Here is a 24,604-nt window from a genome sequence, read left to right on the forward strand (position 1 = left end):
CAGTGGTCCGAGGAAGGAGGAGAACCAGAGACAGGGTCCTGGACCAAGGATCAGTGAGAAGGAGGAAGAGGAAGCAGAGGAAGAGGAGGAAGAAAAAGAATAATAGGAGGAAGAGGAGAATGAAGAAAAGGGGGAAGAGCGAGGGGGGAAGAGGAAGAAGAGGAGGAGGAAGAATGAGAGGAGCAACAGGAAGAAGAGAATGAAGAAAAGGAGGAAGAGGAAGAAGGGGAAGAGGAAGAAGAAGATGGGGAGGGAAAGGAAGAAGAGGAGGAGGAAGAAAAGAAAAACAAGAATAGGAAGAGGAGAAAGAGGAAGATGAGGAAGAAGGAGAGGAGCAACAGGAAGAAGAGGAGGAAGAGGAAGAACAAGGGGAAGAGGAAGAAGAGGAGGAGGATGAGGAAGAATGAGAGGAGGAAGAGGAAGAGGAAGAGGAGAATGAAGAAAAAGGAGGAAGATGGGGCGGAAGAGCAAGAAGGGGACGAGGAAGAAGAAGATGGGGAGAGAAAGGGAGAAGAGGAGGAGGAAGATGAAGAAGAGGAAGAGGAGGATGAGGAAGAAGGGGAGCAACAGGAAGAAGAGGAAGAAGAGGAGGAGGAAGAATGAGAGGAGCAACATGAAGAAGAGGAAGAAGAGGAGGAGGAAGAATGAGAGGAGCAACAGGAAGAAGAGGAGGAGGAGGAAGAAGATGGGGAGGGAAAGGAAGAAAAGGATAAGGAGAAAGAGGAAGAAGAGGAAGATGAGGGAGATGAGGAAGAAGGAGAGGAGCAACAGGAAGAAGAGGAGGAAGAGGAAGAACAAGGGGAAGAGGAAGAATGAGAGGAGGAGGAAGAAGAGTTAGAAGAGCAAGAAGAGGAAGAGGAGAAAGGAAGAAGAGGAAGAGGAGGAAGAAGATGGGGAGGGAAAGGAAGAAGAGCAAGAAGAGGAGAAAGAAGAACAAGAGGAAGAGGAAGAAGAGAAAGAGGAAGAAGAGATTAGGTAAATAATGGTGAATAATAATAATTATTCTCTATAAACATATAAACAGATGTACTGACACAGAAGCTTCTGTTAGTGACAATAATTTGTCTTGATAGAAACAAACAGTTGAATAAAATAAAATTAAAACGTTTGTTAATGTTTAAAAGTTATTATGAGTCAGAGAAACATTTAAGATGGTTTTAAATGAATAAATGTTATAGAACCAGAGCTGTGAAGGGCGTGGCCAGCAGGCACGAGACGAGACAGGAAGTTAGAAGATATGACCTTCAAAATAAAACAAACCTCTGGAGCTCAGATACCAAGAGAAGAAGGCTTTTATTGTAAAAGTCCCTGGCCAGTTCATTAGGTACACCAGTGAAACCAGTCCTGTTCAGCTCTGGTTTCTAATAGAGAGACGTGGATTCATCTGTGTCTCGCTTAATGTTTACGGCCAAGGCTTTTACTTTGAAAACCCTGACCGGACGTCGTGTCTTAATGTCCCAGACTGGTCGGTGTTCACGTTTCGGAGCTCGAGTCCCGTTCAACGACGGAAAGCGGCGGAGAAATGGACGAAAAAGACGAAGATCTCGGTGAGAGCACGTGAACAAAACTGAAAGCTTTAATTTATTCAGACTCTAAACTGTTTCTACTTCCTGTTTGTCTGAGTTCAAACTGAAGTTTTTAGGGACTTGAACGTTACTCTGGGCACAAAAAGTCTCCTCTGAAGACTCCTTCAGGTCCTCAGACTCCACCTGGGTCAGAAAGTCCCTGTTTGTACTGGACTGTTAATAGAAATGAAATTAAGATGAAGGACTAAAGTTTTAAAACAAATGTTGAAATCATGAAAGGTAGAGAAACAGTTGGGAAAAATTAATCTTAACTTAGTTTTATTGCGTGTTTTATGTGAGATGCTGAAGCAGCTGGGCGGCAGATTTATGCAGAACAGCAGTTTGACTTGCAAAATACAGAAAAGTCGTAAAATGTGAGCAAAACTAGTAGCATGGTTATAAAAACATCCTGGTTTAACATGTGTTAGAGAACAGATTTGTAAAGTTTCTTAGCCTCTATATAGGGCTCATTATCATATTGTATGTTTTTTACTGGAAAAAGTAGGGATGCAGCGAAAAGTTTCGTCCCAAAAAACGAAAATGCACTTTTGGGCCATTTTTGGCCAAAAATTGCTGCGGTTGTTGCTTGCATCATCACAAAGTGTTTTTTTTGGCCAAAAGTCTTCGGACTTTTATCGCCAAAACATCACGTGCAAGCAACGACCGCGGCAATTTTCGCCCGAAAATGCATTTGCAGTTTTTCGGCCGAAAATCGTTGGACTTTTATCGAAACAATACGGCCGAAACAGGATGTTGCGATGATGCAAGCAACAAACACAGCAATTTTGCATCGATAAATTTTCGGCAGAAATTACCCGGAAAATCTTCAGACTTTTATCGCCGGAACAACACGTCGGCAATTTTCTGCCGAAAATGCATTTTAAGTTTTTCGGCCGAGAATTTTCAGCAAAATGCCAAATTGTATCATGTGAAATTACATAATTATTAAGTTTTATCTGTTTTATATAAGATGCTGCAGCAGGTTGACGCAGAACAGCGTTTCCTGTGATGCTGGAGGGTTTTAATGTCGACAAACACATTTTATGATGTGAAATTATACAAGTCTGATCTGCAAAAAGTCACCAAATCATCCAAAGTGGTGGCACAAAACATTTTATTTAAGTATCTTCTGAGTGGTTGCTGGTCCTCTGTGTGCTCTGTGTGTCTTACACATTATTGGAGTTTTGGTTGTTGCAAACATTCTGCTCTTCTAGTTGAACAGTGTGAAAACATTACGACCAAAGCCAGATCATAACTGAGATTTTACGACACGGTTAAAGTCTGTTTTGGTCACGGGCCTTGCTGAATGAGTCAGTAGTTAAATGGTTGAAATGACGGAGCCTTTGGAGTGAGTCATTAATTAGAAGAGAAACGGATGTAAAACGATGAATGAATATATTTATGAGCATCGTAAACACCTGAAGCATAGACTGTATATAAATATGGACACCACTTGAACATTCATCAACATTATATTAACTACCTAAAATGACAGAAACCATCCTTGAAAAAAATGTATTTGACGTGTATTTTAGTGTTTTAGTTTGGCCCAAGTCCCGCCCACTAACACGGAGGGGGTGGAGCTTATGACCTATACTGCAGCCAGCCACCAGGGGGAGCTCTACTTGCTTTGGCTTCACTTCAGAGGAGCTGTCCTATCTTTTTACCGTCTATGATCAGAACAGAATCAACAAAAACAGTGAAAACCACAGAATAGAACAGGCCGAGGGATATTTGGACGTAAACACTTTGTTCTCGACTCCGTAGACGAAGAAGCTGAAGTCTTTTCCGTTGTAAGTGTAGTAAGCGTGAGTCAGAGGAACCAGCTCAAAGAAAAGACCAACATGACGTTAGCATCGCTCGCTAACTCAAGCTAAACGTTCCTCTTAAAGAGGTAACGCTTCACAGTGTACTGTCGCTTTAAATCTGGTGTCTGTGGAGACACTGTTTCAGTGCTGGAACACCTATCTTTCCTTCCTTCCTTCCTTCCATCTCCATCTTTCTTTCTTTCCCTCCTTCCATCCATCCTTCCCTCATTCCTTATCTCTCTTTTCCTTCTTTCCTTGATTCCATCTCTCTTTCTGTCTCTCAATCTTTCCTTCCCTCCTTATCCCCCTCTCTTACCTTCCGTCCTTCTCTCTTTCCTTCTTTCCTTCCTTCATCTCTCTCTGTCTATCTATCTTTTCTTCCTTCCTTATCCATCTCTCTTACGTTCTTTCCTTCTCTTTTTCCTCATCTCTCTCCTCCCATCCTTCGTTCCTTCCCTCCATCTTTCTTTCCTTCCTTCTGTCCTTCTGTCTTTCCTTCTTCTTCTTCTTCTTCTTCTTCTTCCTCCTTCTGTCCATCCTTCGTTCGCTTTTTCCCTCTCTCACCTTCTTTCCTTCCCTGTGTCCTTCCTCCTTTCGTTCCTTCCTTATCTCTCTCCTTCCTTCCTTCGTTCCCTCCATCTTTCTTTCCTTCCTTCATCCATCAGTGATGGTTCTCCAGGAGAGGAACCAGATCAGCTAGTAAGGTTACAGATGTAACTCAGGTTCTAAGACGTTTCCAGGTCAGAAGAAGGAACGATCATGTCTATGAACAGATTCACATCGTTGTGTAGCACACTGAAAACCAGCTGATTAATTAATGAATTGATTAAATGATCGATTAAAGAACCGTCTGTGTTCTAGTTTAGTTCTTATTCAACACCAGTGTGGTCAAAAGTCAGCTCAGATGTATAATCATGATGAACGTGACATTTAAAAGCTCAGAGTTCTTCAGACACATTGTCCAGTTCTCACTAATCAAGCCCCGGCTCTGGTTTTATTTTTATCTTAATGGTTCTCCATCTTCCTTCCCCGGAGCCGTTCTCACACTCCGTCCATCTGGGCCCAGATCTTTTTAGGGAAACACCTTCTCGCTGATATTTTTAGCCCTCGGCCAGAGGTATTGTGAGCCCTCTGAGTCCGTTTGTATTTTTATGTGCCGCTCAAACACTCGCCGCCGCCGTCGGGTTGCTGAGAATGTGTTTGTGTTGGTCGGCGGCGTGACGCAGGGGGCGGGGCCAGTGTGCTATTGTTTATGTAATGTCACATTGTTGGGTATAAACAGCTGCTGTTTGAGATCAGTGAGGTCATAAACATAACAGCCAGTGATACAGGAGACCCTTCAACCAATCAGTTCACAGAGATCAATCTGTTGCAGGCAACGAAACACAAACAACAACTTTATTAAATTAAAGACAAATGAAGAGAAGCAGAATATTTAACCTGATAATGGTTCTAATGCAGCGTTCACGCTAAGCTACAAAAGCTACAACTAATCCAGGAGTCTGAGTCAATGCTAATAGCTAACAGTAGCTCTTCCTAGCCTCCCAGCTAACAGTAGCTCTTCCTAGTTTCCTAGCTTCCCAGCTAACGGTAGCTCTTCCTAGCCTCACTGTAACAGTAGCTCTTCCTAGCGTCCTAGCTTCCCAGCTAACAGTAGCTCTTCTTAGTCTCCTAGCCTCCCAGCTAACAGTAACTCGTTTTAATCTCCTAGCCGCCCAGTCAACAGTAGCTCTTCTTAGCATCCTAGCTTCCCAGCTAACAGTAGCTCTTCTTAGTCTCCCCGCCTCCCAGTTGACAGTAGCTCTTCCTGGTTTCCTAGCCGCCCAGTCAACAGTAGCTCTTCTTAGCATCCTAGCTTCCCAGCTAACAGTAGCTCTTCTTAGTCTCCCCGCCTCCCAGTTGACAGTAGCTCTTCCTGGTTTCCTAGCCTCCCAGCTAACAGTAGCTCCTCCTACCCTCCCAGCTAACAGTAACTCCTCCTAGCCTCCCAGCTAACAGTAGCTCTTCCTAGCGTCCTAGCTTCCTGGCTAACAGTAGCGCTTTTTCGTTTCCTCGCCTCCCAGCTAACAGTAACTCCTCCTAGCCTCCCAGCTAACAGTAGCTCTTCCTAATGTCCTAGCTTCCCAGCTAACAGTAGCACTTTCTATCTTCCTAGCCTTCAGCCTAATAGTAGCTCTTCCTAGTTTCCTAGCCTTCAATGCTAAGAGTAGCTCTTCCTAGCTTCCTAGTCTTTAAACTAATAGTAGCTATTCCTAGCTTCCTAGCCTCACAGCTAATAGTAGCTCTTCCTAGCTTCCTAGTCTTCAAACTAATAGTAGCCATTCCTAGCTTCCTAGCCTCACAGCTGATAGTAGCTCTTCCTAGCTTCCTAGCCTCCCAACTAATAGTAGCTCTTCCTAGCTTCCTAGCCCCACAGCTAATAGTAGTTATTCCTAGTTTCCTAGTCTCCCAGCTAATAGCAGCTATTCCTAGTTTCCTAGCCTCCCAGCTAATACTAGCTATTCCTTGTTCCCTAGCCTTCAAGCTAATAGTAGCTCTTCCTAGCTTCCTAGCCTCCCAACTAAGATTATCTCTTCCTAGCTTCCTAGTCTTCAAACTAATAGCAGCTCTTCCTAGCTTCCTAGTCTTCCAAATAATAGTAGCTTTTCCTAGTTTCCTAGCTTCCCAGCTAACAGTAGCTCTTCCTAGTTTCCTATCCTCCTAGCTAACAGTAGGTTCTGGTGTGTCCAGGTGTGCTATGAAGTGCCGACATTTCCGTCACTGCCTCAGAGAGCTGTCGATCTTTTCTTCTTTTCTGGTCGTGTTTTATTTACAGAAATGTTGGTGATTTATAACTTAACCCTTAAACACACAGATGTCAGTGGACACAGGGTGTGGCTGTAAACACTGTTGGTGTTCTAGCTTGTTCTGTATCTTGTTCTGTCCTACAGGACTACACCCTCCAGCTCCACTTTAGTTCCACGTTGTTTTGGTCTTTTTATTCTTTATTTTATTTGAAGTCTGACTTAGCACATTGCCACTGTAGTTTAGAGTGTGTCAGGGTGGGGTCTGTTAGGGAGGTCATTTAAAACTCATCCTTTAACCTTTGACCTCGTCATCTTCCTGCCCGGTTTCAAACCCGTCTCCTTCCTGAGACATTGTTGTCTTAGTTAGAGGCTGCAGCGTCACATCAGGACACGTTTCACTGACGTTAGAGTTGATCTGTCTTTGGAGGACGGGTTGTTTCTTCAGGCTACGATTGGTTTCCTCTCAGGAGGAATGAATCCTTCCTGAGACACAGCAACACTGTCCCCCACTGTCCCCCACTGTCCCCCACTGTCCCCCACTGTCCCCCACTGTCCCCCACTGTCCTCCACTGTCCCCCACTGTCCTCCACTGTCCCCCACTGTCCTCCACTGTCCTCTACTGTCCACTGTCCCCCATTGTACCCCACTGTCCACTGTCCTTCACTGTCCTCCACTCTCAGATGATGAATTTGAGTGAAGATCACTCAGGAATAAAATGTTCCACATACCTAGTCTCAGCTTATCATGTCTTCTCATGTCTAGTCTCGTCTTATTTCGTGTCTAGTCTCATCTTATCATGTGTCTAGTCTCGTCTTATCATGTCTTGTCTCGTCTTATCGTGTCTAGTCTTGTCTGATGTTTCTAGTCTCACCTTCTTGTGTCTTATCGTGTCTTGTCTTGTCGTATTGTGTCTAGTCTCGTCTTATCTCGTGTCTTCTCGTGTCTAGTCTCGTCTTCTCATGACTAGTCTTGTCTCATCTTGTCCTCTCGTGTCTAGTCTCGTCTCATCGTGTCTCGTCAGTTTGTCAGAGACACTGATGAAGAGTGTCTTTTGTCTTTTCAGGAGAGTTTGACCCAAACATCCCAGAGGAGGGACCGTCAGCGCCCCCTCCTGGCTGGCTGGACGTCATCCATGGATACCAGGACCATAAGGGAGGAGGTGAGTCGTGTCCTCTGTTCTTTTCTCTTTTATTCAACATCTCCGTCCCTTCATGTCTTCTGTGTTTGTGTCCAGAGGACAACAACCCGTTGTACCCGCCTCCTCCGGCGTACAACCCCCAACCTGAACTCAACAGGAACACCTCAGTGCCCAACGTCAGGTGATCATCAGTGAATGTCCTTCTCTATAAAATACGTTGCTGATGATTCTGAGTTGATTAAATGAGATTTAATGATGGTCCAGTGTCCCCTCGGTGTCGGAGGACGTGGCCAGAGACGCCTTGCTCAAGTTTGTGGAGTCAAAGTGGACGTACAGCTCCAAACCAGCCAGGAACCTGACCTTCAAAGAGCTGAAACCCCTCACAGTCTACAGGGTACGTCCACAGTACTTCATTTATTTATATTTAATAATAATAATAATAATATGATTTTATTTGTTAATGAAACTAAAGTCCTCCTCCTCCTCCTCCTCTTCCTCCTCCTCCTCCTCCTCCAGTATCGACTAGAGACCTACACTGAGACCCGAACCAGCGCCTGGCAGTTTGAACCCTACAACGGTAAACTCTGCTGTTGCATGAGGACAAAGACGTCTCAGTGTCCTCCATTCAGAGACTTTAATGTGTCGTACGTCCCTCTGTCTCTCCCTCATGGTTTCATGGTCACATGGTTTCATGGTCTCATGGTCTCATGGTGTCATAACAGATCACCGTCTGTGTGTTTGTCAGTAGTGTAATGACGTACCAAGCAGCTCTCTGCATTCATTACTTTTACTCTAACAGGTCAGATGGTGGACGGTCCTCAGTTTGGTATGAGTCCTCCACCCTGGGACGTCCCAGTGACGCTGCCTCCCAGATACACCGACAGGGAGGAGAAGATCAGAGTACCACACTCGTCCTTCGTCAAGGTTCATTTGTTTCTCTGTTTCCTCCTGATCTGAGCAGGAGACTGGGAGGAAGGAAGGAGAGAGGGAAGGAAAGAAGGAGAGAGGGAAGGAAGGAGAGAGGAAGGAAGGCGAGAGGGATGGAGGGAAGGAAGGAAGGTGGGAGAGATGGAAATAGAAATGGAAGTGAGGAAGGAAGGAAGGAGAGATGGAAAGAAAAAGGAAGGAAATGGAGAGAAGGAAAGAAAGGCAATTAGTCCTTGTTTCCTAGTTTCCTTGTTTAATCGTTTCCTTGTTTCCTAGTTTCCTTGTTTCACTGTTTCCTCGTTTCCTAGTTTCCTTGTTTCATACTTTCCTTGTTTCATAGTTTCCTAGTTTCCTTGTTTCCTAGTTTCCTTGTTTCCTTGTTTCCTTGTTTCATACGTTCCTTGTTTCCTTGTTTCATACTTTCCTTGTTTCCTAGTTTCCTAGTTTCCTCATTTCCATGTTTCCTAGTTTCCGTGTGTCCGAGTTTCCGTGTTTCCTTGTTTCCTTGTTTCCTAGTTTCCTTCTTTCATCGTTTCATCGTTTCCTAGTTTCCTAGGCCTAGTTTCTTAACCCTTTAACTACCCGCTCAACCATATGGTTGAGCACATTTTGGGTCACTATATCTTAATGAGAGGAGTGCCTAACTTAACTCAACCTTGTTGAGCCATCTCTACCACTTGGCTGAGGTATGTTATGCTAAAAAAATCCATTAGAGGGCGCTTTGTCTTTAAATCGTAGTCTTCTTCATCCCCCCTCCAATCAGGAAGTCAGAAACGGGAAAATTGTCTCATACATGTTGACTGTTTTTACTAAAACTTTGAAAGGTAGGAATAGTTTTATTACATATGATGGTGTTAGAGACCCTACTAAACATAATTATGTTACTTGATGCCACCTAAAAACCTAAATTTAGTGTCTAATAATTTTTTAAAAACATGCTCAACCAAATGGTTGATTTGTCACTTCATGGTAAATGTAGCAAATAAAACAAATGTAATTAAAATAGACTTTTTTTGCTATAAAATCAAATTTTCTTTTCATCTATTGCTGTAAATATAAAATCAAGTGTTGTTACCATCATATACATCGTGAATATGATGAGAGAATTACTTTACTAAGTCATTTTTGTGACTTTCTGAGTTGATATTGGTAAATATGGTAAAAATCTAGAATAAATGTGGGGAAATCATAATTTTCACAACTAATTCCCTTTCAACTAAATGACACAAGCTGGTATATCAATATTACTACCACTAGAGGTTTTTAATTATAATTTAATTTTAACTTGTACTACAACTACACGATGGACGCTAAAACCTTCTACGGTACAACACATCCTAAAAACTGTTCCCATGGAGGATACAGATGACAACCCTGACCCAAGTTACACACCAGGTCCAAACAAAAGCACAAGAAGAATCTGGAAGCATGAAGACATTGAGAAGTTCCAGGTTCCAAATTCAAAATTTGAACCCCCTGCCCAGTACTTCAAAATACTCTTCAACGATGAGATTATTCAAGATTTGAACACCCTTCCAGTACTTCAAAATGCTTTTCACTGATGAGATGATTCAACATATTGCACATCATAACAATTTGTACTCTGCTCAAGAGTTTGGGGATCCCTAAAGAGATAGAGCATTTCTTCTCCGGACCGATTTTACAAAATCAGCAATAATAGTTCAATCAATCCAGAAAACCAGCAATAGTAAACTAATATAACCAATATAACTAGCAATAGGAAACCAGCAATACTAGTTCAATCAATCCACCAGAAATGTGATTCTTTTGTCCCAAAAAACACAACTGCTGTTGCACCAACGCAGACAAGGTGTGCTGAGATAGTAATGCGACAAATGCAAATGTTTCTATTGTTCTACAGTATTTTCTTTTCCTTTTTGAATGCAAAAATTTATGTTTTGCACTGTTACATATAATCAGAAGTGGATTGAATGTGAGACTTTTGTGCTGTTGCACTTTAACACGGATACAGTCAAGATGGGAAAATTAGAAATATTGCATTTCTACTTTTCCTTGTTCGAAGCAATAAGTTCCTTGGTTGAGATAAAAAATCAGTGGTGTTTTGTGGCATACTGACAGATATAAAGTGTAACCAATGTCCCAGACATTTTTTGTTGTTTATTTTTTCATAAATTAGCATTTTATTTGAATTTATCTACCGTTTCTGGTATTTGTATTAAGTTCCGCACTTAAACCATTAAGTGGCATCTCAACCATTTGGTAGAGATCAATATTTTAAAAACCACAGGGTCTGTTGAAAAAAAAATTATTGATTGTGCTTATGACTCACCCAAGGGTAAAAGAAATGCAAAGAAAAAATTTTTTCACTGCTTTTTTCTTGGTGGGGTTGTTAAAGGGTTAATTTCCTTGTTTCCTAGTTTCCTCATTTCCTAGTTTCCTAGTTTCCTTGTTTCCTAGTTTCCTTCTTTCATCGTTTCCTAGTTTCCTAGTTTCCTCATTTCCTAGTTTCCTAGTTTCTTCATTTCCTAGTTTCCTAGTTTCTTCATTTCCTAGTTTCCTAGTTTCCTTCTTTCATCGTTTCCTAGTTTCCTCATTTCCTAGTTTCCTAGTTTCCTAGTTTCTTCATTTCCTAGTTTCCTTGTTTCCTAGTTTCCTAGTTTCCCTGTTTCTTCATTTCCTAGTTTCCTTGTTTCCTAGTTTCCTTCTTTCATTGTTTCCTAGTTTCCTCATTTCCTAGTTTCCTCCTCATCTAACAGGTGTTTGTGTTTCAGTGCTGTCACAAATGCAGTGGCTGTGGAAAGACTCGCTGCAGCGCCTGCTTTGGTAGAGGACAGGTGAGATAAAGATGTTTAAATATGACATTAATGATATTGTGATCTGAACGTTAAATGTAAACGTGTTCAACTCTTCTTCTTCTGTAGAAACGTTGTACGTTCTGTCACGGCCGCGGTCGCTCCAGGAACAAGAGATGCACTTCCTGTCACGGTCGAGGACGAAAGAGGTCAGAGTCTTTGTTTTATGTCTTTATGTCCAACACTGATCTGATCTCAGTTTGTGTGTCTGTAAATCAGCAGCGCCATCATGTGGTCAGTAGAATATTGTAGCAGCTGCTGTCTCTAATGGATCTCTACCTACCGCTGGATCAGAACCATCAACAGCTGCTTGTTGACTTGGAGACATGATCCAGATTTAGGAACAAGATGGAAAGACTCCGAACCGTCACCTTATCGTGGTGGAGGAGTTTGGGTGTCCTAATGACCCTAGGAGCTATGCTGTCCGGGGCAATTTGCCCCTCATAGGGCCTCCCAAGGCAGACTGGTCTTAGGCGAAGGGCCAGACCAAGAACGGTTCAGAAGACCCTTAATGAAGAAGAACATTAAGAGACCGTGTACCCACCCTGGAGCCAGGCCTGGGGCTGGGGCCCATGAGCGAGCACCTGGTGGCCGGGCCTTTGCCCATGCGGTCTGGCCGGGCCCAGCCCGAACGGGAGACATGGGCACGCCTCCCTGTAGGCCCACCACCCGCAGGAGGAGCATGAAGGGTCCGGTGCTGTGTGGATCGGGCAGCAGACCAAGGCGGGGGCCTTGGCGGTCTGATCCTCAGTTATGGAAGCTGGTTTTTGGGACATGGAATGTCACCTCTCTGGTGGGGAAGGAGCCGGAGCTTGTGGAAGAGGTTGAGCGCTATCGACTAGATATAGTCGGCCTCACCTCAACACATAGCGTCGGGTCTGGAACCCAAGTCCTTGAAAGGGGTTGGACTCTCTTCTTTGCTGGAGTTGCTCCGGGTGAGAGGCGGAAGGTCGGGGTGGGCTTTTTGCTTACCCCTGGACTAGCTGCCTGTACGTTGGGATTCTCCCGGGTGGAAAAAAGGGTTGCTTCCCTGCGCCTTCGGGTCGGGGAGTGGGTCCTGACTGTTGTCTGCGCATATGCGCCAAACAGCACTTCAGAGTACCCGCCCTTTTTGGAGGCCCAAGGATGGATGCTGGATGGCGCCCCGACTGGGGACTCCATTGTCCTGCTGGGAGACTTCAACGCTCATGTGGGCAATGACAGCGTGACCTGGAGGGGCGTGATTGGGAGGAACAGCCTGCCTGATCTGAACCCGAGCGGTGTTCAGTTATTGGACTTCTGTGCAAGTCGCAGTTTGTCCATAACTAACACCATGTTCGAACATAAGGTCGTTCATCGGTGCTCTTGGCACCATGACAGCCTTGGTCGTTGGTCCATGATTGACTTTATAGTCGTATCATCTACCCTGTGACGTATGTTCTGGACATTCGGGTAAAGAGAGGAGCAGAGCTGTCAACTGATCACCACCTGGTGGTGAGTTGGATCAGATGGCAGGGGAAGACGCCACGCAGACCTGGTAGGCCCAAACGCGTTTTGAGGGTCTGCTGGGAACGCCTGGTGGAAGAACCTGTCAAGATGGTCTTCAACTCTCACCTCCAGCAGAGCTTCAACCGTGTCCTGGGGGCGGTGGGGGACATTGAGTCCGAATGGGACACCGGAGGTGAGGGGAACCGTCAGGCTAAAGAAGGAGGCCTACAGAGCATGGCTGGTCTGTGGGTCTCCTGAAGCAGCTGACCGGTACCGGATGGCTAGGTGGTCTGCAGCGAGGGCAGTCGCTTAGGCAAAAACTCGGGCATGGGAGGAGTTCGGTGAGGCTATGGAAGAAGACTATCGATCGGCCCCCGAAGAGGTTCTGGCAAACCGTCCGTCGCCTCGGGGGGGGTAGGCCGCAACACGCTCACACTGTTCTCAGTAGGGGTGGTGAGCTGCTGACATCAACTGGGGATATCGACGGGCGGTGGAAGGAATACTTTGAGGAGCTCCTCAATCCCACCAACACGTATTCCATAGAGGAAACAGAGCCGGAGGGCCTGGGGTTGGGTCGTCCAATCTCTGGGGCAGAAGTCGCCGAGGTAGTGAAGCAACTCTGTGGCGGCGGAGCTCCGGGAGCGGATGAGATCCGCCCTGGGTAGCTCAAGGCTCTGGATGTTGTAGGGCTGTCCTGGCTGACACATCTCTGCAACATTGCGTGGACATTGGGGGCAGTACCTCTGGAGTGGCAGACCGGGGTGGTCCCGATCTTTAAAAAAGGGGACCAGAGGGTGTGTTCCAACTATAGGGGGATCACACTCCTCAACCTCCCCGGCAAGGTCTATGCCAGGGTGCTGAAAAAGAGGGTCTGGTCGATTGTTGAACCTCAGATGGAAGAGGAACAATGCAGTTTTCGTCCCGGACGTGGAACCATGGACCAGCTCTTTACCCTCAATAGGGTACTGGAGGAGAAATGGGAGTTTGCCCAACCAGTCCACATGTGTTTTGTGCTTAACCGGTCGGTCGTGGTGAAGAGAGAGCTAAGCCAAAAGGCGAAGCTCTCAATTTACCGGTCGATCTACGTTCCAGTCCTCACCTATGGTCATGAACTTTGGGTAATGACCGAAAGAACAAGATCGCGAATACAAGGGTAAGGAGCTCGGACATACGGGAGGAGCTCAGAGTAGAGCCGCTGCTCCTCCACGTCGAGAGGAGTCAGTTGAGGTGACTGGGGCATCTAGTAAGGATGCCTCCCAGACGCCTCCCGGGAGAGGTGTTTCAGGCATGTCCCACCGGAAGGAGACCTTGGGGCCGACCCAGGACACAATGGAGGGATTATATTATATATTATATCTCTCGTCTGGCCTGGGAATGCCTGGGGGTTGCTCCGGAGGAGCTGGTTGAAGTGGCTGGGGAGAGGGCTGTCTGGGCTTCCCTGCTGATGCTGCTGCCCCCGCGACCCCGACGGATAAGCAGGAGAAGACTACGACGACGACTGTGATCCTGATTTCCTTTTCCCAGTGACTCTAACTAATAACATCCTGTCAAACCGTCTCATTGTTGTTTTTTAGCCATTCATGGACCTTCAGCATCTTCAATCCTTCCTCTGACTCTCTCTCAGGTTTCTTTTATTTTCTATCTTTTCCTTCACGTTGTGTTTCGTCTCTCCTTCCTCCAGATGTGGCGCTTGTCACGGTCACGGCTACAAAACCTGCTCAGTTTGTCACGGCAGCCAGAACCTGCTGCATTTCATCCAGCTCACGGTCACATGGTATTTAACAACCGTAGTATTATTAGGAGTATTATTAGTAGTATTTCTACTATTTCTCGTCTTCTGTTATTACCTTTGTTATTCTGTTCTTCTTCTTCATGTTTTTGTGTTTTTATTTGTGTGTAGGAAGAACAACGTCGCTAATTTCATTCCAGACCGTCAGCCTGATTTCCCCGACAAGAAGTTTGAGAAGGTTTCAGGAGATCCTTTCTTCATTGACGAGAACGTGCTGGTAAATATATATATATATTAATAAAACACGTCTTTTCAGTCGTTCCTGTCCACAACAACCCTCAGGACAATATTTCACAAATTACAGAAAGAATGATTTACATGTCGTCTTTAAAATAGAAATTATAATGTTTCTGCCTTTGGACCAATTTTCTGCTCATATAAAGAGCTGGAAGCTCAGAATGTTCTACATAAAAATGACTTCAAACATGAACAGAGTCCTGAAAGTAGACAAAGAGAAGCCAATCAAACACATGAAACAGAAATGTTACACTAGTGTATTTATTTAGTCAACACAATGAATTATGTGTTCATATCATGTCCTCCTTGTCTCCAGTATCTCCTGTGACCTCCTTGTAACTAAATGTTTCTGGTAACAGCTGATCAGTGGTCTACAGCAGCTTGGAGGAATTTTAGCCCATTCCTCAGAACAGAACCACTTCAGTTCTGAGATGTTGGTGGGTTTCCTCACATCAACTGCTTGCTTCAGGTCCTTTTATAAAGAAAGTTATCATCTCTAGCTTCAACATGTCTTAAACTCTAAACACAATCATCTACTTCCACCACCAGATATTAAATGTGTTTTCATTGGTTGCAGTGATGTACTGACCCAACACCATGACGACAAAACTACAATTTATATGATCACTGACATTGATTAGTTGTTACAGCCCAATACACATTTATAATCATAATGTTTATCTCTAACTGATCTGATTTACTGGTAATATCTTCACTGGGCGTTTATCTGAAGTGTTAACGTGTGGAAACATCCTCTCAGTGAAAGTGTGTGTGATGGTGTGTATGTGTTTGTTAGTATCAAGATCAGAGAACGACAGATTTCCTCTGTTCCAGTCCAGATTCACTCTGATCCTCTGGAGCTTCTTCTCCACTGAGAGATCAGTGGGAGGAGCTGGTGGTGATTCTGTTGAGTATTTACCTCCCAAGAACTTTATTGTCCACAGTGCAGATTGTGTGTATCCCCTCCTCTGGGCAGACTCTGCTGACACACCCAGTCTCCAGAATGTGTTATCTCCAACCTCAACATCCCAGCTGTGAGTCCCTGAGTTAAAGCCCTCAGAGCCCAGGACAGACCAGTAAGAATCAAACCTCTCTGGATTATCAAGAAGATGTTGTTCACCTCCTCGTCTCACACTGGTCAGATCTTTAGACAGGATCAGTCTTGGATAAGCAGTGTTTGGATCCAGAATGACAGGAGTGTAGGAGACCATGTCCTTCATGTTGTTCCAGATCTTGAAGGTCAGGTTGCCCAGATGTTTGGCCTGGTCTATCAGAGCTCCTGAGGGCAGCTGTGGATCATCCAGCAGGGGGCAGCGCTGGACTCTTTCCACTGCAGCCTTGTAGTTGTTCAGGAATGAGACGTCTTCAGCTCTCAACTCCTCCTCTATGGCTCTGACTGTGTCTGAAAGAGCTGCTATCTCTCTGCTCAGAGTCTCCATCTTCCCCTTCATCATCTGACTCTTCTGCTTCTCTTCCTCCCTCAGTGCAGCCATCCTGGCCTCCTCTTCCTCTTCTAGAAACTGGTGAAGCTTCTTGAACTGCTCCTTAATCTGCCTCTTTGTGTGTCGGGCCTGGACCTTGATGTGTTTTTCTGTTTCATCAAACTTCACTTTAACTTCTTCACAAACCTTTAACTTCTTCTTTAAGGGCTCCAGAGTTTCCTGAAGGTTCTTCTTGTGCTGTCGTGCAGCTTCATCGATGGGACTGAATCTGTGGTTGGAGTGTTTTTTTGAATCTCTGCAGACGACACACACTGGCTGCTGATGGTCCAGACAGAAGAGTTTGAGTTTCTCAGAGTGCAGACTGCAGAGAGACTCTGGAGATCTCTGATCTCTCTCCTGTAAGAAGGACTCACACTGGTTCCTCAACACCAGGTTTGAAGGTGGATCATCTCTAGAAGATCTTCTCTTACAAACTGGACACTGGTGTGTTGGTTTCTCTCTCCACCAGTTCTTCAGACAGACTTTACAGAAGCTGTGGCTACATGACAGAACAACAGGATCTCTGAAGACGTCCTGACAGACCGGACAGCAGAGATCCTCCTCTGATCTGGAAGCCATTTAGTCTCTGAGTGAAGCTGAAACACAGCAGACACAAAGTACAGTCAGTCATGGCTCTCCTCCATCTTCTACTAACTTCCCTGAAACTTCCTTTGACTTTGAGTCCTGTTTTTGGTCAAACTCACCTTCAGTGTGTGGAGATTCAGCAGCTTGAAGCAGCAGTGTTGTAGTTTTCCACTTTTCTCTCCTGTAGCTGGACTCACTCAGAGGAAGGTGTTAGTTTGGTCTTAAGGTGAATCTGATCGTCTGTGTCTCTCTTTAGTCTCACACAATAATAAACTGTTTCCTGGTTTGTCTCAGGTGAATCGGGTGAGAGGGCGGAGCTTTACCTGAACTCCTCTCATAAATGTAGAACTTTGACCTCAGGGGAGTGGTTCAATCCAAAGATGTTTGATTGGGGAGTGCCAACAGATTTTCATACAAGTCCTGAAAGTAGACAACGATAGAACCCAATAAACACATGGAACAGAAACATTAGACTAGACTCATTTTTTTTCTGCATAAATCTCTTAAACCACTTCAGCACAAAAAAACATCATTATGAGGATTTTAACCCTTTAAAGTCCAGTTTGATTACTTAAAGTCACTGTTGCCACTGTCACAGCCATGACACAATATTCATTCTGGAATATTAGGGTCATTTCTCATTCATAGGGCCTATCCATAAAATGTTTGTTATTTCATTCGTTTTTGTGCTTGTGTTATTGAGCTTAGCAGGATATTATAACATGTGTGTCTGTTGGACCGTGCTTTTATTTTCTTGAAAGAGTGCATATATGGTTGTGTGTACACACACACACACACACAAATGAAACCCTAATGATGATTTTTTTTTGGTATTTTTCTAACGTCCTGATGTGGTTTAAGAGATTTATGCAGGAAAAAATATTAATCAGTTTTTATAGCAGTTTTTGGACGTGTACATTTTTGTCCTTAAAGGGAAATTACTGTTTTTTACAACCTGGACCTTATTTCTGGCATAAAATACGGTCATTTACTCACCCATATAACTTTTGTGTAATTTGTATTGAGATATTTAGATTAGCGTATATCCATATAGTGGGAGTGACTGGGTCACCGAGACACAGCCTCTAAATAACACATTATCTGCCACGAAACTCGTTAATTTCACCAATATTTTGTTATCGTACGCTAGTGCTATTCTCTGTTGAGTCCGTGGAGTTACCTGTTGTCATCATCCAGGGTCTGTAGGTCAATCTACAGACCTCTGACCTGGATGATGATTATATTGACGTGGATTTGTTGAAGCCTGAGTTTCCCGCTCTCTGTTCTGACAGGTTTACCCGATCCACGGTTTCCCCGACCAGGAGATCTGTGATGTTTCCACTAAACTGATCAACGAACACCTTCAGAGGTTTACTGCCACCAGCCGAGTCCTACAGCAGGTACTAACTCTGATCTGGAGTTTATCTACTGAAGGAGGAAGGATGGATGGAAGGATGGAAGGAAGGAAGGATGGAAGGATGGAGGGAAGGAAGGAAGGAAGGAAGGGAGGAAGGAAGGATAGAGGAAATAAAGGAAAGATGGTTGGAAGGATGGATGGAAATGAAGGAGGAAGGAAGGAGAAAGGAAAAGAAAGGAGGAAGAAGAGAAGAAGGATAGAGGGAAGGAAGGAAAGATGATGGAAGGAAGGAGGGAAGGGAGGATGGAGGGAAGGGAGGAAGGGAGGAAGGAAGGATAGAGGAAATAAAGGAAAGATGGTTGGAAGGATGGATGGAAAAGAAAGGAGGAAGAAGAGAAGAAGAAGGATCGAGGGAAGGAAGGAAAGATGATGGAAGGAAGGAGGGAAAGAACAAGGAGGAAGGAAAGAAGAAGAAACAGTGTCTCCACATTCATTAATACACAGGATTAGATGTTACATCCCTTGTGCCAAGATCCCAGGCAAAACACATTTAGTCATGTGATATGACGCTTAACCTACAATCCAAATGAACTAAGTAAATGCTGCTGGCTTGTATGGCCCGCTCAGCAGCAGACACTAACTCAAACCTTGTGAAATAAAAGTTAACCAAATGCTGCTGGCTAGCTTAACCTACAATCTAAATGAACTAAGTAAATGCTGCTGGCTTGTATGGCCCACAGAGCAGCAGAAGATAATTCAAACATTGTGAAATATAAGCTAACCTAACGCTGCTGGCTTGTATGGCCCGCTCAGCAGGTAACCATAGCTACCAAGCAACATGAAGACATCAGGAACCTGGCCTAAACAACAGCAGTATGCAGCATGTCATTGGGGTTTTCAAGAGGGCACCTCCCTTCACCGATGTTTCGTTAAGTTAGGCCCACGACACCTCAAGAAGGCTTAACAGTGAATTCCAGCGTCCTGGAGTCACCCCCCTCCACGCTGCCACTGCAAAACCCCGTTTTTCTCACCATTAATATGAGACAACAACTAATATTTCAATAATTAGCCTAGTCCTTTTATGAATCACGAAACAAACACATCTACCGTGATTCGCCCCGTTAATGCGGACTGAAACACGAACCAATCGACCACATCTATCATGATTTGTAAACACACTAAAGTCACACAGCCATCCTTACCTTTAGCTAGCTCCCCAGCTAGCATGCTTCCTACGTACCCTTAGCCACTTCTCTGGCTTTTTCCCCGTATGCCCAGCTCGCTCAGAAGGGCAATCGCCGATTTTGCCACAAATCCACGGCAGCCCACTTCTACCGGGTGGACATAAGCCCTCCAGCCATTCTCTCTGCATCTGCTGCTAACTCTGCATACTTGGCTCTCTTACGCATTGTTAGCCTCCTCAACTCTGTCTTCCCACGGGACAGTCAGCTCTATGAAATAGACTACTTTCTCTGGCTCAGACCACAACAGCAGATCTGGCCGTAGTCCTGTGCTAACTATCTCGGCTGGAATAACCAGCTAATCATGAAGCGACACATCTAAATCCGCCCTCATCTCCCAGGCTCCTCCTACTCTTAGCTGTCCCGTGTTATGCCTGATGCCTGATAGTCTAGCCTTTTCTCCCTCCCGTACAAACTTAATGCATCTATTCTCTCTGTTAACGGCCATGGAATTTACATTCACCCGTTTTTCCTCAATTACAGCTGCTAAACATTTCAGTACCTGGTTGTGACGCCAGGTATAACGTCCTTGGGAAAGACTAACCTTACAACCTGTCAGAATATGGCTAAGCGTGCAGACACAACAGTGGGCGCTGCACTCCTAACCACTGGATCCTTTGACTGAGTGAGAGTCATTTCCAGTCTAACTTTAGCGCACTTAAACTCCTCTGTTAAGCTGGTAACTGGGAGCTCCAATATGCCTTTCCCATACAAGGCTGTGTCACTTAAGCAGCGTGGGACACCAAGCCACTTTCTGATAAATGAATTAATCATCCTTTCTAACTTTTCTACCTTTGACAGGGCAACCTCATACACTGTTAGCGGCCACATTAGCCGAGGCAGTAAACCAAATTGCAAGCACCATAATTTTAACTTCCCCGGTAGCCCTGACCGGTCTATGCTTGAAATGCCTTGAATCATTTCCTGCCTCAACCCTTCAAACTGCGCCTTATCACTGAGACTTGCATCTTCCAAAACTCTTCACTGGCTTCTCCAGCACTGTGGGAACTACCTCATCATTTATAACAAACTTCTTATCTACTACCTTTCCTTTAACAATGGAAATACTCGGCTTCATAGCCCACTGCCGGTTGCTGTTTAGCTTATCCAGCAATCTTCTGGTACAAGGAGCGGTTGACGTCGTAGTCGTCATGTCGTCCATGTAGGCCCTAATTGTGAGGCGAAGCCCTCCCTGCAGCCTTTCTCCACCTACCACCCATTGGAAGCCCTAATAATGACCTCCATTGCCATTGTAAAGGCTAGTGGAGAGATTGTACACCCTGCCATAATGCCTACCTCCAGCTGCTGCCATGCTGTAGTGCACTCTGCTGTGGTAAAGCAGAGTTGAATGTCTAAAAAGTAGGCTTTGACTAAGTTTTTTATACTAAATGCTTCCCATAACAAACAGACACCAGATTTAAAGCGACAGTACACTGTGAAGAGCTTCCTCTTTCAGAGGAACGTTTAGCTTGAGTTAGCGAGCGATGCTAACGTCATGTTGGTCTTTTTTTGTGTCTCATCAGCGTCAGACCATCGAGCTGGTTCCTCTGACTCACGCTTACTACACTTACAACGGAAAAGACTTCAGCTTCTTCGTCTACGGAGTCGAGAACAAAGTGTTTACGTCCAAATATCCCTCGGCCTGTTCTATTCTGTGATCAGCGACACATTATTTAACCACTACTATAAACTAATCAGTATATCCCAACCACTATATACAGTATGTAGGCCTACACCATCTGTACGTTTAGAAGGAGCTGGAAACAGCTGCTTTCTAATCAAGGACAAAAATGTAGAGTTTACATTTGAAGTAGGAATCCAGAATGAGTTTTAAATCTGGTCAGGTTAAAACCTGGACAGTAATCCTTCATGATTAATCTGATAAAGTATAATCCTACTTTAACTGATGGTCACATTAATATTTACACTTCAAATCAAATCACAGCTTTAAGAGATTCACTAAAAGGAAGACACCGTCAGCCAGCTGCTCACCAAACACATTCCAAATACCAGGATGTGATCTTGGCCCGCCCATTTTTCTTTTCTTCCTTCCTTACTTCCTACTTCTTTCTCTCTTTCCTTCCTACTTCCTCTTTCTATCCTTCCCTTCCGTCCTTCCTTCCTTCTCTCTCTGTTCCTTCCTTCCTTCCTTCCCTCCTTCCTTCCCTCCTTCCTTCCTTCCTTCCATCCTTCCTCTGGTAAACTGGATGCTTCCACTCAGATCTTAACAGATCCACGTACGTCTCATCTAAATCTTTATTATCTCATCACTTCTTAACTTCCTCTTGCTGCTCCGTGTGCCGTTGAATCTTTCTGGATTTTTACTTTTCATTTTTTTTCATAATTCTTTCTAAACTGAACTCAACAGACACTCAGGGTTTATTCTGTCATGTCTATCAATCAATAGAAGCTTCATTCTGCCTTTAAAAACATTTTCATCTTTAGTTCACTCATTCATTATCAGACCATCCTTATCAGACCATTATTATTTCTTGCTGTCACTCCTGACGTCTATGATGATTCACAGTCACTCATAAATACTTTAGACATTCATCTGGAGATTTTAGACTTTACGACTTTTTTATTCACGTGTGATGAACTGAGAAAACAAAAAGAAAAACTCATTTAAAGACAAACATCAATAGTAAGTGCTGCCTTCAGGGTCCATCACATTTCATTTACAAATGTCTCAGATACATTTCTTTACTTGCTATAGACTGTAACACCAATCTGCCATAACATTATGACCTGGTTCTCATGTCTCCTGTCAGCGGGTGGACATATCAGACACCACCTTGAACATTTGATCCTTAAAGTTGATGTTAGAAGCAGGAAAAATGTTCAAGAGGAAAGATTTGACTTTGAGGAGAACCAGACGACTGGATCAGAACATCTCCATGTTCCTGGTCTGCAGTGGTCAGTATCTATCAACAGAGGTCCAAGGAAGGAGGAGAACCAGAGACAGGGTCCTGGACCAAGGATCAGTGAGTCTGACCCGTGTGGTTCTGATCCAACAGACGAGCTACTGGAGCTCAGACTGCTGAAGAAGTTGATGAAGTAAAACAGGATCTTCCTGAACGTTTCATGTCACATTAAAACACTTTGAAGACCAGTTTTCAGGAGTTTCTCTGGTCGTTCTGTGGAGTTTGTGTTATAATACATGAATCTGTCTGGTTTTCATGTTTGTTTGATTTATTCTTGATAAATGAGTGAATAAACGCTTCACTGCCTCTTGTCCTTGTTCATCAAAGCTAATAATTATCTAAATATCTCTAATGAGACGTGATGAGGACTGATTCTGCTTCACTTCTCTGTCATGTGGTTTCAGCTAATTTTCAGCACATTATCGCCCCCTAGTGTCTAGAAGACACATTCCCTCAACTAAATCAAATCAAATAAAACTTTAGTGACAGATTTCACACACATGCCTTATTATTAACGTTGATTTAAAGTCATATCTCCTGGGAAGGGTTTTCTGAAGTGAAAGAGGGCATAGTATTTTATATTATATTTAATAAGTGAGTCAATGAAATAATACAGAAAGAAAAGGAAAAAAGTGTCACAGTCTATGGGAAAATCCAAAGTTGTATCCCGTTCCAAATAGTCCAAGCTGTTCTGAAGCATCCTAATTACCCTGATTCATTGGAAACAGCTGTTTTAATCAACTCAACAGGTGAAAAACAGCAGCTCTCTGCAGTTGGATTGTGGACAGTCATGGCTAAGACAAAAGGGAGCTTACTGAGGACCTGAGGCTGCTCACAAGTCAGGAAAGGGCTATAAGGCCATATCTGAATGTTTGAAAAATACAAGATGTTCCACACTGTGGAAGATCTCAGAGGATGTGGTCGGAAGCCTGAAGTGACACCTGTGCTGGCCAGGAGCATAGTGAGAGAGGTGAAAAAGAATCCAACGATCACCACCAAGGCCGTCCTGGTGAATATGGGCTCTGCTGGTGGCAACGCCCCAAGGCAGACAGTCCAACAGACCCTGGACACCGCTGGGTTCCACGGACACTGACCAAGGAGGATGCCACTTCTCCAGATAAGGCACACAAAAGCCCGCTTGGCCTTTGTAGATGCTCATCTGGACAAAGAAGAAGACTTCTGGTCGTCTGTTTTATGGTCAGATGAAACAAAAATGTAATTGTTTGGCCACAATGATGTATCCTTCATTTGGTGTAAGAAAGAAGAAGCCTTCAACCCTAAAAACACCATCACCACTGTCAACCATAGAGGTGGGAACCCAATGCTTTGGTGGGTGTTTTTCAGCCAGTGGACCAGGAAACCTAATCACAGTAAACGGCACCATGAAAAAAGTTAGCTCCAAAATGCATGTCATGACTATCTACGGTATCTACTACTGTGTGCTGTTCAGTGTTTTAAGTTTGTTAAGAGTTGCTACCTTCACTAGTTTTGGTTCATCAAGTGCAAATACAACAGAGGCCCAAATCGAATTTGGTCAGGTGCAATAACGAGCAACTCTGGTTACGTTAACGAGCGGTCGCTCAGCATGTTAGCCGGGTAATTTCAATGAGGAGTCTATTATAATTAGTTTTAGCTGTATTAACTTATTTTCTGAAGTTTGTTTTCCAACTATGTTAAACATATGCGGTATTATTAAGCTAATTTGCTGTTTTGTTTAGGCTTGAACACAGAGCTGTTTCTTGCTATAGGCAAACTAGGCGAATGCTCAGGACCCCCAAACCACCAGGGGCCCCAAAGCTGCATATTCGTCCTCATCTGAGAATTAAAATGTCCTGTCTTTATCTGTTGCTATCTCTGTGTTTGTTACATCCCTTATATGCATAGAAATAAACATAGCTTATAAATAAAATAAACTGCAATGATAAGCTGTGGCTGATGTTTTTATGGCATCATTACATCATATTCGTTGGACCACATTGTCATACAGTGAGTGACGTACTGGGCCACCAACAGGTATGATGGGAATGACTGACAGCTACCCATCTTTCCCATTAGCATGAATATTAAACAAAACAAACACAGTAATGATATCAAAAAGGAGTTATCTCAGTGGCGCAGAAAAATGGTAAAAAGATAAAGATAAGGCATTTGTTGGTGATGTGGCCTGGATAGGTGGAAGTGAAAAACCTTTTTTAGTTAGTTTAGCTAGTCCTGGATAAATATTAGCTAACCAGCTAGCTAGGCCTGAATAAATGTTAGCTAGCCAGCTAGCTAGTCCTGGATAAATGTTTGCTAGCCCTGGATAAATGTTAGCTAGCTAGCCCTGGATAAATGTTAGCTAGCCAGCTAGCTCGTCCTGGATAAATGTTAGCTAGCTGGCTATGATTTCTTTGTCATAAACTCAGGTTTAGTGTTTGGTTCATGAAAGTTGGCTAATATAAAATGACTATGTTGCATGTGAATGG

At 44.0% G+C, this 24,604-nt stretch overlaps 2 protein-coding genes across 2 annotated transcripts; one reads left to right on the forward strand and one right to left on the reverse strand.

The window, feature by feature from the left end:
- The first annotated feature begins 933 nt into the window (after nt 1–933).
- Nucleotides 934–24,216, forward strand: LOC311487421 (protein SSUH2 homolog). The gene is made up of 13 exons (XM_084543688.1): nt 934–975; nt 1,462–1,547; nt 7,223–7,318; nt 7,394–7,478; nt 7,562–7,691; nt 7,814–7,874; nt 8,097–8,221; nt 10,978–11,040; nt 11,128–11,207; nt 14,207–14,299; nt 14,426–14,531; nt 17,910–18,017; nt 20,739–24,216. The coding sequence occupies exons 2-13, from the start codon at nt 1,523–1,525 to the stop codon at nt 20,871–20,873; spliced, it is 1,107 nt and encodes a 368-aa protein (XP_084399814.1). The 5' UTR covers nt 934–975; nt 1,462–1,522; the 3' UTR covers nt 20,874–24,216.
- LOC311486846 (E3 ubiquitin-protein ligase TRIM35-like) lies at nt 15,235–16,626 on the reverse strand (the record flags this gene model as incomplete). The annotated part of the gene is made up of 1 exon (XM_084542868.1): nt 15,235–16,626. Exon 1 carries the CDS (start codon nt 16,609–16,611, stop codon nt 15,235–15,237), a length of 1,377 nt encoding a protein of 458 aa, XP_084398994.1. The 5' UTR covers nt 16,612–16,626.
- Nucleotides 24,217–24,604: the final 388 nt, after the last annotated feature.

This window comes from Chelon labrosus (assembly GCF_963514085.1).
Source record: "Chelon labrosus genome assembly, chromosome: 4".
Classification (NCBI taxonomy): Eukaryota; Metazoa; Chordata; class Actinopteri; order Mugiliformes; family Mugilidae; genus Chelon; species Chelon labrosus.